Source organism: Dendronephthya gigantea, unplaced genomic scaffold (assembly GCF_004324835.1).
Source record: "Dendronephthya gigantea isolate DGI-Jeju-01 unplaced genomic scaffold, DenGig_1.0 000006F, whole genome shotgun sequence".
Classification (NCBI taxonomy): Eukaryota; Metazoa; Cnidaria; class Anthozoa; order Malacalcyonacea; family Nephtheidae; genus Dendronephthya; species Dendronephthya gigantea.
This window is the reverse complement of record NW_021163016.1, coordinates 3,762,281-3,780,285: the sequence shown is the minus strand read 5'-3', so window position 1 is coordinate 3,780,285 and position 18,005 is coordinate 3,762,281. Positions and strand designations below refer to the sequence as shown.

Below are 18,005 nucleotides of genomic sequence, written 5' to 3'. Positions count from 1 at the left end.
TGACAATGTAAAAAAAGTGATTGTAATATTTTTTAACTAAATGTTTGTAAATGTCAGTCGATACAAAATATTCTGGTAATGGGCAGAAACTATACTTTTAGACCAAGGCCAAACCTATTTCACAAACACGTTGACCAGATGTCATATTTGAAATGAACTAAATGACTTTTATCTGCCGACTCGACATCCAATGAACAAAATTGGCGGGAGATAGTTCTTAAGCGGGCGGGGAAGATTCGCACATCACATAACCTTTATCACCTGGTTCCGTTAAAGAGTGTTTAGCAAATTACCGCTGCAAATACACCACTGCATGTTCACGTTGTGTGACCAGGGTGGGGTGACCTGAGCATCGCTAATCCGTGGGCTGAGTTGAACCCGAGTTTCTAGAATACTTCCTGATCACTCTATCACGAGCTTGTTCAAGATTTTTTACGGAAAGTGGAGAATCCATGATAACTTGCAGTAGTTTAGCAAAGAACGGAATATAGGACATGAACGAGGTAAAATCAATAAATCCTACAACAAAATCAAACTCTGGTCACAAAAATATCAGGAATACCCATGTTTCTGCTAAATACTCTACCTCTTTCATCTATACCTCTTTCATCTTTCTCTATGTTCTCAAGAACTGTTCTAGCTTCACCCTCGTCAACTTTTTCATCACCTTCGACAGCTGTGGTTATCATAAGAAGTATTTCATCTGTTTGGATATGACCATCTTGATCTTCATCAATTACATCGAATAACTCCTAAGATGAATGTGACGTTTTACACGTGATAGGAATACTGCCAGTGTTTGCGCAAGAGACAGGGATTTTATTGAACGATTTTAAGAGGAATATCTACCTTATAAATCGTGATATGTTGAGCCAGCCTCTCCAAATCTAGTGCTAAGGACGTTGTGCCACTCTCAGTTCTGTTATGAAAAATGCAAAATCTTCTGACACAACTGCATTTGCGGAATTCGAGTTCTACTTTAGAGTTTAAAAGAAAATGTTCATACCAGACATTGGCTTACCTCGTACCACAGAGTTTATCGTTTAACGCACATATTGTAATAAATTCTCTCATCTCGACCTCATGGTCTTTGTTTAAATCAAAAACCTTTATAAAATAAGAAACAAAACAGTTATTTACAGCACAATGTTTTATTTGTCAAACTCAGCAAACACGAAGCACAGTACCTTGAGCAAATGTTTAAGATTGCTTTTGGTTGCAAGAGGAAAGAGATTTTGTTTTAGTTCTTCAATGTCTATTTTTCCGTCTTTGTTTTTGTCCATTTCATTAAATATACTGGCGAACGCCTGACGTTGTTTGTCGTTGATAAAGGAATAGACTGGACCATTTCCTTCTTCTTCCGCATCATTTGTGAAATCCTCTTCTGTTAAGAATACTCTGAAGAACACATTAAAATTGACTTTAGCTTTAGCACTTCAAGCGAAATTTGCAGATTGTCTTGCAAGAATTGTCAAAATTGTGAGTGAAAAGTTTGTGAAAAATGGCAGGTAGCTAATGATAAAGAAATAAAACCTTTTATCTCGTTTCTTTTCTTCGTCACTTTGTTCAGTGAGAAATATCAAACTGGAAAAAAAAAAAAGCTACCACAAATTAACACATCATTCTCGTTAATTATCGGGAATGAACATGCAGAAAAATCAGGTGAAATTTTGCGTGTTCATATCAGGAAAACGACCTTCTCCCCAACCTTTTCTTTTCAGGTTTTCTTGGTCGGTATTTTTCTTCCATTTCCTTCTCAAATTTCATTTTTTCTTCCAAACGCTGCGCTCTTTCCTTCTTCTGTTCTCTTCTCAGCTCCTTTCGTTTCACTCGATCATCCTGTAGCTGATGCCGCCTTTCCAAAATGTTCTTCCTCTAAGCATGGCAAAAATAAAGAAAGTGTTATATCTACAGAGAAAAGTGCTAGTCACGTTTTTGTCAAGGCAGTATAACTGCTTGATGCCAGGACATTTACCTTTTCAGCCTCAACTGCAGCAGTTGGTGGGACAGGACTGGAGTTCTGGCCACTTGGACTAGTTCCTGGACTGATGGCACGTTTACTAAGAAAGCACAGAATCAAGTGCAAATTAGCAATGAATTTTAGGTCCTTCGTCCCAGGCAAACTAGTTAGTCATAGCCCTGGTATCTGACCTTCTCTGCAACCCCTCTCACCAGGTATTTAATATACAAAGCATCTTTATCTAGAATACTAGTTACCCTTGATTCAAGGCAGAGCTATTCACTGAACTAGCTCTGGTGCTCTTCTCAGCTCTGCTCTGGGCCAACATACGTAACTTGATAAGTTCTTCTTCATCAATTTCATATCTGCATGAGCAATACACAGGAATCAAAAGGGTCATTGAGGAAGATTCAGATGTTCAATGGATAATTTGACAGTTGGTACTACAAATATCTACTGACCTATCAACAAGTGGTACCTTCGCCCCAGCAATATAATATCCCTTATCCTGACGATGAGTGATAATCTGAAATTAAATATAAAATATTATCACTCACCAGTATTTCAATTCGATTTTCTAATCATCAAAGCTCACATTTGATTTTTTCTTGTTGGTTCTTGATTGAACAAGATTTCTCTCTCGTTCCTTCCATCTCTCCAATTGCTGACATTTCTGTGGGGTTAACTTGGTAAAAGCTACAGCAGGTGCACTATAATAGGGTAAAGAATTCATTGATCACTCTCACTGATGTGACGTTTGCAAACAAAGTAAAACTATTTCTTAAAGTTAACAGAGTTGACATAATATCCAAGCCAATATTGCAAACAACTTGGTACCTGATGGCTCTCGGAACCAATTGATAATTCTGACTTCTTTTCTGAAAATGTTGGTTTCAAACATTTTTCATAAAATAAAATAATATAACTCAATGAACTAACATTGTCTTGAACACAGCTTACATGAACAGAGAGAGCAGAGGAACTATGCCTGGTTGATTCAAACACTTCAGATGATTGTGTACTTGGATTTACTAAGTCTTTATGTAAGTCTTTATGTTGTTCAATGGATTGGTCTCGTAGACTCAGCACCTGCTTCTCCTCTCTTCCTGGTATCAATGGTGATCCATAAAGGATCCGGCGATATATTGGAACATCAACTGACATCTTCACTAGAAATTGCAACAAGGATGAAAATACCAACTGTCAGTTTTATCAACATTATGAACCCCATCTATCAAAGGTCACCTCTCTGTAGTACACTCAGTATAACTACCAGTTGGATCATATCTTCGTTGAGATGTTGTGATCTTGACAGGACATCAAAGAAACTTCATTGCTTTGGAACAATGTATTGTACTAATTTGCTACTTTACCGGTATATTCAATTGTATATTAATTTACAGTCAACTGCTCATTTGCTTGTTAGTTTATTTCAAATTTTTGTTGTACTATTTACGACATATATGGAGCGTATTTTGAAGGCAAGCATACCTTGAAATCTCCGCATCAATTCATCTGCTTTTCGCAGTTTACCAGAATATGAAAATTGAAAACAAAATACAACAAAATCTGTTATCACCATGTAAACATTGGTAAATAACCTGCGTGTAACTCGCGCGTGGGCTCCACGATTAGCATTTTCAGACTAATCTCAACATACAACCCTGACTGGATTCTCGGAAGAACTGGACCACTAATGTCAGTCTATCCATTAAATAAACGCATTATAAAACCTATTGAAATAGTTTATTCTGACATATATTTAATATGCCCAAAAAGAAGTCATCAAATCTCTAAGACACTCCATGGACATTCACACACATGAAATCTACAATACACAGTGTGAAAAAAGTAAAATTTGCCAGCAAAAATTGTTAAAATTTATCCCGTGCACAAAAGAATCTAATTGTGTGTGTGACATTTTATTTATAAACAACACACAATGTATGCCTCCATTTCTTGAAATTGTATAATTCCTATTTGCTTGCTCCTTCAAGGCTCAATTGTAAGATGTTCAGACATGCACAGTTGTAAGGCCTTGAACTCTTTGACAATATGCAGTTAATCTTCACCAGCTCCAGGATTCCTCTTCTGTCTGCGGTTACGTGGGGAGCGACGTGGCGAGTTCTTGCCTAGAGATATGTGATAAATCAGTCTCACTGGGATTCAATAACACACGTTAACAGACTAAATTCTTGCAATATGCAGTGGTTTGATTACAAACTTAAATATATACATACCAAACTCAGTTGTGGTTTCTTTAGGCAGCCAATCCATGTCAACATCTGATTTTTGTTGTGTTCCCATCTCAACATAAGGTTTTGCAGACTTCTTTTTCTAAATATTTATCAAAACATTGTTGTTAACTAAACAGCCCTCATATGATCAGGTGGGTCAAACACATCACCACACTTACCCCTAGTGATGAGAGGATATACTGGGCTCCCATGATGATGAGGATTGCCATAGCTGCAACAAACACGTAAAGGAAGAATGTCTCCCCATCAAATCCTTCATCATGTTCCTTGAATGTGACAGTTTCATTGAAGACGGAATCCATCCAATCCTTTCCCTCAGCATCTTTGTAATACAAGGCTACAACAATCCCAAATGGTCGTCCCCCAAGGTTTTCATGTGGTTTGAAAGCATAGTCAAATGTTGCTTGTTCTCCAGGTTTTACAAGTCTATTGAGAGTTCTTGTTGTGAACTACATATGAAAAATATCAGTCAGAACAGCTTAGGAGATAATACTGAGCTCTCAAAGTTTGTAATATCACAGTTAGACTTACATTTTGGATGAAGTACGAATAATCTTGTGGATATCTGAGGGAAGCATCGAGCGCTTCAATAACGAAATCGTTCTTGCCATTGTTGGTAAATCCCACGAGGCAATCAACAATACTTCCAGCGGCAATTTCTAAAAAGGAAAAGGCACATTTAGGAGTCATTTGAATGGATTCATGGTTCAGAACAAAATTAGCAACAATATTCCCAACCTTGTTCTGGATGACTTGTAAACAAAATGGTTGTCTCGGCATCAGGTGAAGCTGTCAAGGTTGGAATCTCAAGATCTTCCTCCTCTGTCACGTCTTGTTCACCTGTCTGTTGATGAAATTACGTCACAATTGACTACTGAATCTCAATGCTAAGATACACTTAGTGCTAAGATGAAACTTACAGTATCTGCTTCTGTGGTCTGTGCTTCATCTAGTTCTGGTTCTTCTCCTTCACCTTCATCCTCTGTTTCCACCCTACCATCTTCTTCTTCACTATCATCTTCCGCATCATCTCCGGCATCTTCGTCAACATCCTCATCATCAATTACCTCATCATCTTCACCCACAACACCAAGTGAACCTGGTAGCAGGAAACAAACAAGTCTTATTAAAACATTTATATAAACAAAGAAACACACATTGAAACAACCCCAATTCATTTGAACTCGTCCCAAAATGGTATTATCCGACAAATGATTGATCTTGTTTGGTACAACATTTCCCAAACCTCAGGCAATCAACATGCAAACCTCCCAGTGAAATATTTCATGATGTAGTCCATCCTAATTACATGACAAAAACAATATAGTAAATCTCTTACAACCAAATCAGTGCTTACAACTTTATGTCTACAAAAAAAAGCTCTAGCAGGCACAGGTTCTAGGGTATAATCTCTCCCAATAATACGAGTGTATCTCAGATACAACGTAAGGTTTAAGATATAAATCGTCCTCAGACATTTATTTGGTAATCACTACCAAGCACAACTCAATACAAAGGTCGTTCATACTACAAATGAACAATCTAAAGCTGACGTGTTGCAGTGAAGGTCAGTCGATATGAAAGAATAAAACATCCTGTCAAATTCAACTTTTCACACAACTTGTTCAACTTTAAACCCTTGTACTTTGCTATGTTGATAAAATCAGTCCAAATGCCTAAAACATCATGGGACGTGAAGCGATACGCTTGAGATTCGAACACAATGAATAATTATAGTTTACAAGTAGCTCGCAAAAACGCAAATTTACCTTGATTTGTTATGAAAATAACGGCAGGAAAGACAAGTAGAAGCAAGAAAAGGAGTCTTTTTAATATACTAAACATTTTTTGAAGAATCTGAACGCCTTCGTTCGCCCCAGATTCAAATGGATTGTCTTTTCTTTATGAAAAGGACACCACCATAAGCGATGTTCAGAACAAAAGGAGCGAGCGAGTGGTCCAGTTAAAATTTGAGATCAATGCGTGTGTTTAAAACAATGAGCCCACAAGAAAATTTCTTTGGTCAGAGAATATACTTTGGTTAATAAGATACTTTATATATACCTCGATATACTGCAAATCGCTTTTGACGGTCAAATTGACTTGTGACGTCATGAATGATCCAAACATTTGCGCAGCCAATGAAAATGAAACGTTTGACCAAGAATGGGGAAGTGTCAAAGTAAAAAGAAAGACGCGCCCCCTGATATCACGTAAGTAGATTTCACGCCCTGGATCAGGAGTATATGGAAGTTACTGGTAAAAGCAGAGTGATTAATTAAGGTGTCATTTTTCATTTTTTTAGAATTGAATTGGAGAAGACATTACAGCAATGCATAAATGAAAGAGAAGAGTTTAAGGGGAAATATGAGGAATGTAATAAGTAAGTTTTTAGGCCTGTAGAATTTAATCATTTTCCTTCAACACCAGAGGGAACTTGTCCACGAAAGAATGCCCATGTTTTACCAACCAATCACAGCCATAGAAACAAAATAATTGCAAAATATAAGAACGCTTCTCTACTCTTTCAGGAGATACAATGACATTAAATCACAATTGGAGCAAAGTTTACGAACAGTGAAAACTCTACAAAAAAACTTAAAACTCTCCGAGGATAATGCGTCTTCGTTATACCGTCGTTATGCCATTGAAAGTGACTTGAACAAACGTCTAAGACAGCAAACATCAAAAGACAATTACAGACACGAATCATTGCCATGGTAAACTTTCTCTATATTCAGTTTATTTTATTCCATATCTTATCATTTATTTCTTCGTTTTTCATAGGAGGTCTATGGGAAGTGCAAGCTACGATATTCGCGAACGTTTGGAGGACTTTGAAGCTAGACTAAGTCATATTGAGTTGATATTAAAAGATACAAATGGCTCATACAACGATCTTATTTAGACAACAGCTAAACGTTTTATAAAATGTCTTGATATAAAGTCTTTTTAAATAAAAATTTAAATATCTTTCTATACATGTTCTTTCTAGTTTAACTTCTAAAGAACATCAAAATTTCTTCTTCAAATTTCGTGCAAGGTTTCTCATTGGAGAAATCGACTGTTTCACCGCGTCATCTGTGCAATAATTCTTCGGATTTTTCATGCAACATTTTGTCAACTTGTTCCACGTAGTTGTCGGTCAATGATTGAATCTAGAGTGACCCAAGTAAAGTTTGAATATTGCTAAAATATGCTATCGTTATTACATCTGTCTGCTTCATCCTTGTTAGTTAACGTTACGATGGCTTCGACTCCGGTAATATGCAGTTGCCTGATTGAAATGTCACTTCAGTCACAAGATTGCTTTCAAGTTTACAGGTCTAAATAATCCCGCAAATACTCGGGTCCTGTCCCGCAAATACTCGGGTCCTGCGCGATTCCGGAGTTCGTAAATACCTGTGAAAGACAACTAAGAAACAGCTTATTTCAATAAAATCATACTCACATAGTTTTCAATCATTCTCACATCATCTTGTGACATGACTTTCTTTTGCTTACGAACATCGTTCATGCCTTTCTGACGAACCCTTCTTATCCCAATCTTCGCCTCTTCGCAAACTTCTTTAGCTGACTTCACCAGAGTTTTGCGAACTTCCATTGTTAACCTCAAAATTAAGCGCAAGATATATATATTTGAAAGGGAATGAAAACACTAGAAATAACTGACCTATTTCCTCTTGGACAGATGAGGGAAATGGACTAACTAGGTCAATTACCTTGGTACAGTAACTGTGATGGTGTTGCCTTCCAGTAAAGGATTGAAGATCGAGTTTTCGTTCAAAGCTTTCATGGCTGGGCTGGTCATCTAAAAAAAAACACGTAAATTGTCTGCCAATAATAAGTTCAACATGCAAAGATACCAAAAAATTTGACGACTCTTACATTTGGAGATGACGTCAGGTCCAAAATATATTTGTCATCTTTGTTTTGTATTGAGGCAATGTTACCAAGAGAAATTTTACGCTTTCCAGTTGTCACTTTTATATTGTCAAATACAGCTAAGAATTAGATATTGCATTAGAACCCAGTTTACAACCTCATACGCAGGACACTTCTATGACACTCCGACATTGTCTAGAGAAGCCTGGTATGAAGTTTCTTGCATTTATTAGACAATGGATATAGCATGTATATCAGGTGTAGGGAAGATCTCGGAAATCTGGAATGAGCGAAGTTTAGACTTATGGTTGGGTTGATGAAGGATTTTTTTTGCAAGGAACTAAGAATATTTAGGTCAAGTTGAAGAATATTTAGGTGAAGTTTTTAGGAAAAGGGACAAGGATTATCTAACCAGGAGATTTTGGGGTACATATTAGTGAGGTTGACAAAGGATTTGCGGAGGATTTGTGGCTGAAAGTCCCACACAGAAGATCTGATTAAAGAATAATAATACCTGGTGATATTCTTGTTGTTATGCAGCACCTAAACTCCTGTTTAAGTTTGTCCACTTCAGTCTCCATATTACACAACAATTTATCAATATCCACCACACCTTCAGCAACATCACTGTTGAACGATGCCTGCGAAATCTCTTTTTTTCTTCTTAACATCTGTTAAAAGAATAGTCTTTATTCATATTAAATAGTTTTCATGCAGTTTATTTACCACTATGTGGCAACAGAAAGAGATGCACCAAACTTGGTCTGAGATTGTCAGATTGACAATTCCCCAACTGTACATGGTCACTACCCATTTTATCAACAAAATAAAACAAATAACTCTGACTTACTTTTCTTACTTGCATAGCATCGAGAGAAACTCGTAGAAAGCAAGGGTAAACCTTGCTTCAAGTAAGAACCTCTTCTCAACATTGAAAACGACAAAGCAAATTTTTGAAATGTCGCCGCCATATTTTTGCGTAAAATTTAAATCCCCTTGAAGTGTTTCCACAATGATGATGGAAGATCGTAAACTTCTCATGGAAACACAGAATAAAAAGGTGTGATAATTATTCGGAAAAAAATTTTAAGCGCTTCACTTCAATAGGACGCAGTTGGGTGACTTTCGGATCATTTTTCTCCAAGATGCACGGAGATTGTACCGATTTAAAAACTTCTACGAACTCAAAAAAGTATGTCAAAAATCATGCTGGGGCTAGGATCCTCGCTGCAGGTTACACAAAAGGTATTCTGGATCTTTAATCTATCGTTTCAATTATGTTGGACCTTGTTGGTATGCTTCGTTGACAAACAGGCTACGCTCGATTGCTTCTGTAGACTCTGACGATCGTATTTTACAGACTACACACTGAAATATAGCTTAAATTGTAGATAATTTTGTGACCTAATAGTTCAGGTATTTTTAGTACAGTAATATGGAATAAAATAATCCTATTGTTGACCTATTCTGCCGGTAAAAATTGTGGGAATCGGCGGAATCGCTACTTGACTAAATTGTGACATATGCAAAAATTGTTCCATGGAACAAATTGTTACAACTTATATTTTCTAAATTCTAATCGTGTATAGAAAATAAAACTAGGACTGACACAGCTGAATTTGCTATACTTTTGAGTCGTACGTTTGACAGATAGAGGACGTATGTCGTATGTTGATATGATTAATTTTTAATCACGCCACTGTGAACTTTGTACATGGGAACTATAGGTAGTTATGCAATACCATAAGAATGGTGAAACACTGAGCTCTATTTATATACTGAGCTAACATTTGCACATAGGCACTTTATTGACATCAAAATTATTTTTTTATAGAAAAACGATTGCTGGAATACTGCAGTGTTATATCATATGTTGTCCTGATGTTTGTATTCATGTTGTCATTGGTGCTAAACCTTCATCTAAATGATCTCAGATACATACTTATTGGTTCATGTAAGTTTTAAGCAGTTCTACTCACTTCTACATAGTGATGTATTGTATAAATATTAAAATAATCATCCCTTTAACTGATTGCTTTATTTTTCTGTTCTAGTTTTAGGGATACTTAGTGCAGACTTTTTATCAGGCTTTGTCCATTGGGCTGCTGATAGCTGGGGATCTGTTGACTTCCCTTTCATAGGCCAGGTAATATGATATTATTGATCAGACAATGACTATATTATCTTCGAATGTGGTTTGGTAATGGCATAAAATATGCAAAAAATCTCCAAGAGATTTTTCTTGTTGATTATCAGCAAGTTGCTGACCATGTTTTATAAATGTTAATTGCATCTGTTTATACTTTATATGTACTTTTCAAGGCATTCATCAGACCATTTCGTGAGCATCATGTTGATCCAACTGCACTAACAAGACATGATGTCATTGAAACCAATGGAGACAATTGTCTATTGACAATTCCAACATTATCATACATGGTTTATAAACATTTGACATTTGACAGAGTTGTGCTTCATGAACATTGTGCTTGGGATTGGTATATTTGCGCTTTAGCGATCTTTGTTTCTCTCACCAATCAGATTCATAAATGGTCGCACACATATTTTGGTTTACCACGATGGGTGATTTTCCTACAAGATTGTAACATCATTTTACCAAGAATACATCATCGGGTTCACCACGTCGCTCCTCATGAAACATACTTTTGTATAACGACTGGTTGGTTAAATTACCCGCTTGAGGTGATCAAGTTCTGGCAAGTATTGGAATGGTGTATAACAAAAATAACTGGTTGCAGACCAAGGACAGATGATTTAATGTGGACTAAGAGAAAATAATTTTATAAAAAATGAAATTGCAGATGAAATTAATGCTGTTAATTTATTGGAGTAATCTTAGCCCGTAGCAAAGGGAGGCAAACATATGCATGCCATAGACCTACACCATGTTTTCTTGTGACCAATTTCACATGTTCAAATCATTTTGTACTCTATGATAAGAGCTCATTTTGAAACCTGGAAGTCCTTGTGCTTGTGATAGTACTTAGATTCTCTTCCTGTTTCAATGTTTTATTTCATGATTTGAAACACTGAACTATTCTTTCATTGGTTACCAAGACCTGACACATGATGTAGTCTATTTAAAGCTTATTTAATGAAGTGTAAGTTATTAAGTATTATAAAGGTCAGTGAAACTGGACAAAAAAATAGTTATGGTCAAAGGCAATCAATGAAAAATGAAAGTTAAATCCTTTTTTGAGGAAATAACTGTGTAATTAATGACCTGTAAATATATACAGAAGGAATATTAAAGTAAAATGTTACAGATGCAAATATACAGTTAAATTTCTATTGTCAATAAAAATATGTATAACAAATTCCAAAGTGCACATATTTTTTACACCTGATTGAACAGTTTGAGTTATGTGGCCAGCCAAATAAATCTAAATATACTTGTTTTGATTGGTCTACCTCTTCTACTGTTGAAATACTTATTACCAACAATGTTTATTGTGGCAAGTTATTAAAAAGACAATTATCTAATCCATTTTTAGTGCAAACAATCATCCTTTATCCTTACCACATATATGAGATTCCTCGATTAATGAAATTCCTCGCTTCAAAAATGCGAAACATTTGAAGGGGAATAATTATGAACATAATTTTTATGCCTAACTATAGTGCAACCAACTATAATTTTACCCAGACTTACATTATTGAACCCCTATGTCTTATAATTTGGTATGATACGACTCCAAAGCAAACCGTATGAGGAATTTCTTGGCATTGGCTTCTCTTTACACTCAATGATGTAATTCTTATTATCATTATTATCCCAGAATTCATTGTCAGGTGACGTTGTTCTGTAACAAACTGCAAACTCTATCTTCTCACCATTCTTAATGGTGTTAGGCACAGTTATTGCAAACGAGAAGCGATCAAAATTACCATCATAAGATAATGGTACATAGCTTCCATTAACATCCTCAAATGACTTCCAGTTGTCAAAACTACATCGAACAAATACCAATTTCTCGTAGGTGATATTCCGAACCTTGATGGTCCCCATTAACGCACAATTTGAAACCACAACATTCTCCAAAGAAACACTTAGCCTGTTCAGTCGTTCCACAAAGTTAGGCTGTGCAATTGGCTGTGCAAAGTTAACAGTAAGCTCTTTTGTTATCTCATATTTCAAATCAGAATTTGAAGGTACTGTCAGATCATCCATAGATATTTTATGAACTGACACAAGTGACAGGCCACAAACATCAGCAAAGTGCACATTCTTGCTCTTTGTTAACGGCAACGATTTTTGCTTTTTAAGAATAGTTTTCTGTCTGGTTTCGCTTTCTTCCATTTCCCAAGAGGACATAAACAACGCTTCATATGGCAACAAAACATCAAAAGAAACACTTCTCGCCTTCCTCCCGTGCAGACCAGCGACATTGAATTAAATTTTAAATAGTAAACAGAGGGTTGAACCTAGAACATGCAGTAATGCACGTAGTATTAAAACAATGACATTGATATATATATATTGGCCAGTTGATATTCAATGACTCATGATGTTTATAAATACACAAATTCGAAATACATACACATACATTGTTGCTCACGAAGGGAAGCATATCTAGGTTAGAAAGCATAAAATGCTTTCTCATAAAAAGCCATATCCTTCAGCCTTACCTCAGTTAAAAGGGGAGAGTTTTCACATGATTACAAAGGTATTTCCGTTACAAAATCTGCAGCGATTGCAGCGATGTACAATCGTAATTGATGTGATTACAGCTTTCATTATAACAAGTTATTAAAACAAACGTCGTGCCCAGGCCACAGATTAGGGAAGCTTGATCTTAATCCGATAATTCAAGTACGATAATGCGGATTACGAATAAGGATTACTGTCATAATTTTCTATATTAATCAGTCCGAAGTCCAAATCCATCAACGAGGATAGCGCTAGCCTGCGGTGCAGACACTTCGAATTACAAAGTGTGTTCGTTTGTAATTCAAAGGTAGTTACTTTATGTGACCCCTATTATAATGTATCACATATTATAGTGTATCACATACTTAGTCCTCCTCAGTCTCCCTCAGCCATCCTTAGCCCTCCTTAGACATCCTTAGCCCTCCTTTGGCCTCCTTACACCACCTTAGCACTCCTTAGCCCTCCTTAGGCCTCCTTAGCCCACCTTAGACCTCCTTAGCCATCCTTAGCCCTCCTTTGGCCTCCTTAGCCCTCCTTAGCCCTCCTTTGGCCTCCTTACACCACCTTAGCACTCCTTAGCCCTCCTTAGGCCTCCTTAGCCCACCTTAGACCTCCTTAGCCATCCTTAGCCCTCCTTTGGCCTCCTTAGCCCTCCTTAGCCCTCCTTTGGCCTCCTTACACCACCTTAGCACTCCTTAGCCCTCCTTAGCCCTCCTTAGCCCTCCTTAGCCCTCCTTAGCCCACCTTAGACCTCCTTAGCCATCCTTAGCCCTCCTTAGACATCCTTAGCCCTCCTTAGCCCTCCTTTGGCCTCCTTACACCACCTTAGCACTCCTTAGCACTCCTTAGCCCTCCTTAGGCCTGCTTAGCCCTCCTTAGCCCACCTTAGACCTCCTTAGCCATCCTTAGCCCTCCTTAGCCCTCCTTAGCCCTCCTTTGGCCTCCTTACACCACCTTAGCACTCCTTAGCCCTCCTTAGGCCTCCTTAGCCCTCCTTAGCCCACCTTAGACCTCCTTAGCCATCCTTAGCCCTCCTTAGACATCCTTAGCCCTCCTTAGCCCTCCTTAGGCCTCCTTAGCCCTCCTTAGCCCTTCTTAGCCCTCCTTAGACATCCTTAGCCCTCCTTAGCCCTCCTTGGATCACCTTAGCCCTCCTTAGACCACCTTAGCCCTCCTTAGGCCTCCTTAGCACTCCTTAGCCCTCCTTAGCCCTCCTTAGCCCACCTTAGACCTCCTTAGCCATCCTTAGCCCTCCTTAGACATCCTTAGCCCTCCTTTGGCCTCCTTACACCACCTTAGCACTCCTTAGCCCTCCTTAGGCCTCCTTAGCCCTCCTTAGCCCTCCTTAGCCCACCTTAGACCTCCTTAGCCATCCTTAGCACTCCTTAGCCCTCCTTAGCCCTCCTTAGGCCTCCTTAGCCCTCCTTAGCCCACCTTAGACCTCCTTAGCCATCCTTAGCCCTCCTTAGACATCCTTAGCCCTCCTTAGCCCTCCTTTGGCCTCCTTACACCACCTTAGCACTCCTTAGCCCTCCTTAGGCCTCCTTAGCCCTCCTTAGACCTCCTTAGACATCCTTAGCCCTCCTTAGACATCCTTAGCTCTCCTTAGCCCACCTTAGCCCTCCTTAGACATCCTTAGCCCTCCTTTGGCCTCCTTACACCACCTTAGCCCTCCTTAGCCCTCCTTAGCCCTCCTTAGCCCTCCTTTGGCATCCTTAGCCCACCTTAGCCCTCCTTAGACATCCTTAGCCCTCCTTTGGCCTCCTTACACCACCTTAGCCCTCCTTAGCCCTCCTTAGGCCTCCTTAGCCCTCCTTAGCCCTCCTTAGCCCACCTTAGACCTCCTTAGCCATCCTTAGCCCTCCTTAGACATCCTTAGCCCTCCTTTGGCCTCCTTAGCCCTCCTTAGCCCACCTTAGACCTCCTTAGCCATCCTTAGCCCTCCTTAGACATCCTTAGCCCTCCTTAGCCCTCCTTTGGCCTCCTTAGCCCTCCTTAGCCCACCTTAGACCTCCTTAGCCATCCTTAGCCCTCCTTAGACATCCTTAGCCCTCCTTAACCCTCCTTTGGCCTCCTTACACCACCTTAGCACTCCTTAGCCCTCCTTAGCCCTCCTTAGGCCTCCTTAGCCCTCCTTAGACCTCCTTAGGCCTCCTTAGCCCTCCTTAGCTCTTCTTAGGCCTCCTTAGCCCTCCTTAGCCCTCCTTAGGCCTCCTTAGACCACCTTAGCCCTCCTTAGACCACCTTAGCCTTCCTTAGGCCTCCTTAGCCATCCTTAGCCATCCTTAGCCCTCCTTAGCCCTCCTTAGGCCTCCTTAGCCTTCCTTAGGCCTCCTTAGCCCTCCTTAGCCCTCCTTAGGCCTCCTTAGCCTTCCTTAGGCCTCCTTAGCCATCCTTAGACATCCTTAGCTCTCCTTAGACATCCTTAGCTCTCCTTAGCCCTCCTTAGGCCTCCTTAGCCTTCCTTAGGCCTCCTTAGCCCTCCTTAGCCATCCTTAGCCCTCCTTAGCCCTCCTTTGGCCTCCTTAGCCCTCCTTAGCCCACCTTAGACCTCCTTAGCCATCCTTAGCCCTCCTTAGACATCCTTAGCCCTCCTTAGCCCTCCTTTGGCCTCCTTAGCCCTCCTTAGCCCACCTTAGACCTCCTTAGCCATCCTTAGCCCTCCTTAGACATCCTTAGCCCTCCTTAACCCTCCTTTGGCCTCCTTACACCACCTTAGCACTCCTTAGCCCTCCTTAGCCCTCCTTAGGCCTCCTTAGCCCTCCTTAGACCTCCTTAGGCCTCCTTAGCCCTCCTTAGCTCTTCTTAGGCCTCCTTAGCCCTCCTTAGCCCTCCTTTGGCCTCCTTAGACCACCTTAGCCCTCCTTAGACCACCTTAGCCTTCCTTAGGCCTCCTTAGCCATCCTTAGCCATCCTTAGCCCTCCTTAGCCCTCCTTAGGCCTCCTTAGCCTTCCTTAGGCCTCCTTAGCCCTCCTTAGCCCTCCTTAGGCCTCCTTAGCCTTCCTTAGGCCTCCTTAGCCATCCTTAGACATCCTTAGCTCTCCTTAGACATCCTTAGCTCTCCTTAGCCCTCCTTAGGCCTCCTTAGCCCTCCTTAGCCCTCCTTAGCCCTCCTTAGCCCTCCTTAGCCCTCCTTAGCCCTCCTTTGGCCTCCTAGACCACACTTAGCCTCCTTAGACCACCTTAGACATCCTTAGCTCCCTTAGCCCCTCCTTAGGCCTCCTTAGGCCTCCTTAGCCTCCTTAGCTCCTTAGCCCTCCTTAGGCCTCCTTAGCCTCCTTAGCCCTCCTTAGACCACCTTAGCCCCCTTAGCCCTCCTTAGGCCTCCTTAGCCATCCTTAGCCCTCCTTGACCACCTTAGCCCTCCTTAGACCACCTTAGCCCCTTAGCCCTCCTTAGGCCTCCTTAGCTCCCTTAGCCCTCCTTAGGCCTCCTTAGCCCTCCTTAGCCCTCCTTAGCCCCTTAGCCCTCCTTAGCCCTCCTTAGCCTCCTTAGCCCTCCTTAGCCCTCCTTAGACATCCTTAGCCCTTCCTTAGCCCTCCTTAGGCCCTCCTTACCTCCTTAGCTTACCTTAGACCTCCTCAGCCCACCTTAGACCTCCTTAGCCCTCCTTAGCCCTCCTTAGCCCTCCTTAGCCCTCCTTAGACCTCCTTAAACCTCCTTAAACCTCCTTAGACCGCCTTAGCCCTCCTTAGCCCACCTTAGACTTCCTTAGCCCTCCTTAGCTTTCCTTTGACCGCCTTAGCCTACCTTAGACCTCCTTAGCCGTCTATACATCTTCTTATTTCTTTCCAAAAATATATCACATTACACGGAAAATACATAACATACCTTTTAAAGTGCTACCGCAACGAAATTTTGACCCCATTTTTATTGGCTCAATTTAAAGTTCTCACTTTCCTGATTTCATTTTTGAAAACATAATCAAAATTGGCTTTCTCAAAAGATTTTTATAGCTTTCCAAAGTCGCGATTTTTGCCACTTAGACATGCGAACTTTTGCTCCGCCATAATGTAGTTTGTGACGTAGAAAAGAGTACCGATTCTTAGCATACTAGTGTTAAGTAGCCTCATCGACGAAGAAGCTGCGTTTCTTACAGTCCCTACTAAGCCAGTATTCATCAAAATTATTAAATATCTATACATATGTTCCTAACGAAAAAATGGATCGCCAAAGTCGAAGAAAATATTGAATTTTGTTCCGACTTTCTGTTTCATGGTGCGGTTCTTTGCGCGGCTAAGTCGATTTCAAAGATTCGTATATGACTCTTGTTTAGCAAGATCCCTTAAATAAAAGAGTATCGAAAGAAGATTCTGTGCATACATTTGATGTCTGAACTGATCGTAGCACAAGTTGAAAGCTAACTGATATATAGGCAAAGGCTGATTTTACCATCAATGCGGAGATACTTTGCGCGCACATGCATTCATGCTGAATAAAGCTGATGTTGGCCTTGGTGTCTTAATGTGCACGGCGAGTGCCGTTTCATAAGACATTGAAGTTCAATTTAAATCAGCAAGGATGGTGTTTCTTGAGTATTTATGCATGTAGATAAAAGGACCTGTGTTAGTGTGTGTTTCAGTTTGATATATTTCGATACGCGCTATTGCAAAACAGTGGCAATGTGGCATTTACAATAGCCAGTATATTACTGTTTATGGTTTGCGGGAATATATCGCATAGCATACACCAATATTATCAGTAACAAGGACATCATATCATTGCCTTCGTCTTGTTTTACTGAAAGGCTAAGCAGTTTTTTTAAGTTCTTCAAGATCGTCTTACGTAGGACTTTGTGGCATAAAGGACTATGCGGCACAAGATATACATGCTTATATATGGCATATATTACTACATTATATCTCTGTCAGACGGGCTAAGACTAGTTTGAATTTTCTAACAAATCGGCGTATATTTTCAGACCCTTTACCAGGCATTTCTTCAATATATGTTAGTTAACAGAATTAACTTCCATTTCAAAATAAAATGATTTGGTTCTCCGCGTCAAGCTCGAAAATTTGAAGCGGACAACACACAAGCTATATATATTACCATAAGCTTCGAAATATCGGTACTCGTTATGACGTCACATCAGCAAACATGGCGGCTATAAAAGTTCGCATTTGATACCGAGGTTTGAGGGTAAAATTAGTCAACTTCTACTTAACACACAAAAGTCATATATACATCAAATTGTTTCTAAAAGGCTGAATATTTGTTTAGGCTAAT

At 39.8% G+C, this 18,005-nt stretch overlaps 5 protein-coding genes across 5 annotated transcripts; 1 reads left to right on the top strand and 4 right to left on the bottom strand.

The window, feature by feature from the left end:
* Nucleotides 1-46: 46 nt before the first annotated feature.
* Nucleotides 47-3,765, bottom strand: LOC114516439. Its single transcript, XM_028535913.1, has 14 exons — nucleotides 3,452-3,765; nucleotides 2,921-3,129; nucleotides 2,798-2,838; nucleotides 2,556-2,670; nucleotides 2,422-2,486; nucleotides 2,218-2,325; nucleotides 1,976-2,060; nucleotides 1,709-1,875; nucleotides 1,534-1,584; nucleotides 1,188-1,398; nucleotides 1,022-1,107; nucleotides 850-919; nucleotides 602-752; nucleotides 47-519 (listed from the first exon to the last, which is right to left on the bottom strand). The coding sequence occupies exons 1-14, from the start codon at nucleotides 3,540-3,542 to the stop codon at nucleotides 356-358; spliced, it is 1,614 nt and encodes a 537-aa protein (XP_028391714.1). The 5' UTR covers nucleotides 3,543-3,765; the 3' UTR covers nucleotides 47-355.
* Nucleotides 3,766-3,866: 101 nt separating this feature from the next.
* Nucleotides 3,867-6,167, bottom strand: LOC114516440 (translocon-associated protein subunit alpha-like). Its single transcript, XM_028535914.1, has 7 exons — nucleotides 5,988-6,167; nucleotides 5,139-5,317; nucleotides 4,957-5,062; nucleotides 4,750-4,877; nucleotides 4,377-4,667; nucleotides 4,201-4,297; nucleotides 3,867-4,092 (listed from the first exon to the last, which is right to left on the bottom strand). Exons 1-7 carry the CDS (start codon nucleotides 6,061-6,063, stop codon nucleotides 4,022-4,024), a joined length of 948 nt encoding a protein of 315 aa, XP_028391715.1. The 5' UTR covers nucleotides 6,064-6,167; the 3' UTR covers nucleotides 3,867-4,021.
* A 784-nt stretch (nucleotides 6,168-6,951) lies between these two features.
* Nucleotides 6,952-9,075, bottom strand: LOC114516747 (ribosome-recycling factor-like). Its single transcript, XM_028536305.1, has 6 exons — nucleotides 8,954-9,075; nucleotides 8,618-8,774; nucleotides 8,107-8,222; nucleotides 7,941-8,029; nucleotides 7,670-7,829; nucleotides 6,952-7,376 (listed from the first exon to the last, which is right to left on the bottom strand). The coding sequence occupies exons 1-6, from the start codon at nucleotides 8,966-8,968 to the stop codon at nucleotides 7,296-7,298; spliced, it is 618 nt and encodes a 205-aa protein (XP_028392106.1). The 5' UTR covers nucleotides 8,969-9,075; the 3' UTR covers nucleotides 6,952-7,295.
* A 117-nt stretch (nucleotides 9,076-9,192) lies between these two features.
* LOC114516762 (transmembrane protein 189-like) lies at nucleotides 9,193-11,382 on the top strand. The gene is made up of 4 exons (XM_028536326.1): nucleotides 9,193-9,348; nucleotides 9,938-10,057; nucleotides 10,158-10,249; nucleotides 10,426-11,382. The coding sequence occupies exons 1-4, from the start codon at nucleotides 9,249-9,251 to the stop codon at nucleotides 10,900-10,902; spliced, it is 789 nt and encodes a 262-aa protein (XP_028392127.1). The 5' UTR covers nucleotides 9,193-9,248; the 3' UTR covers nucleotides 10,903-11,382.
* A 39-nt stretch (nucleotides 11,383-11,421) lies between these two features.
* Nucleotides 11,422-13,010, bottom strand: LOC114516763 (protein phosphatase 1 regulatory subunit 3B-B-like). The gene is made up of 2 exons (XM_028536327.1): nucleotides 12,754-13,010; nucleotides 11,422-12,549 (listed from the first exon to the last, which is right to left on the bottom strand). Exon 2 carries the CDS (start codon nucleotides 12,437-12,439, stop codon nucleotides 11,789-11,791), a length of 651 nt encoding a protein of 216 aa, XP_028392128.1. The 5' UTR covers nucleotides 12,440-12,549; nucleotides 12,754-13,010; the 3' UTR covers nucleotides 11,422-11,788.
* Between the last annotated feature and the right edge of the window lie 4,995 nt (nucleotides 13,011-18,005).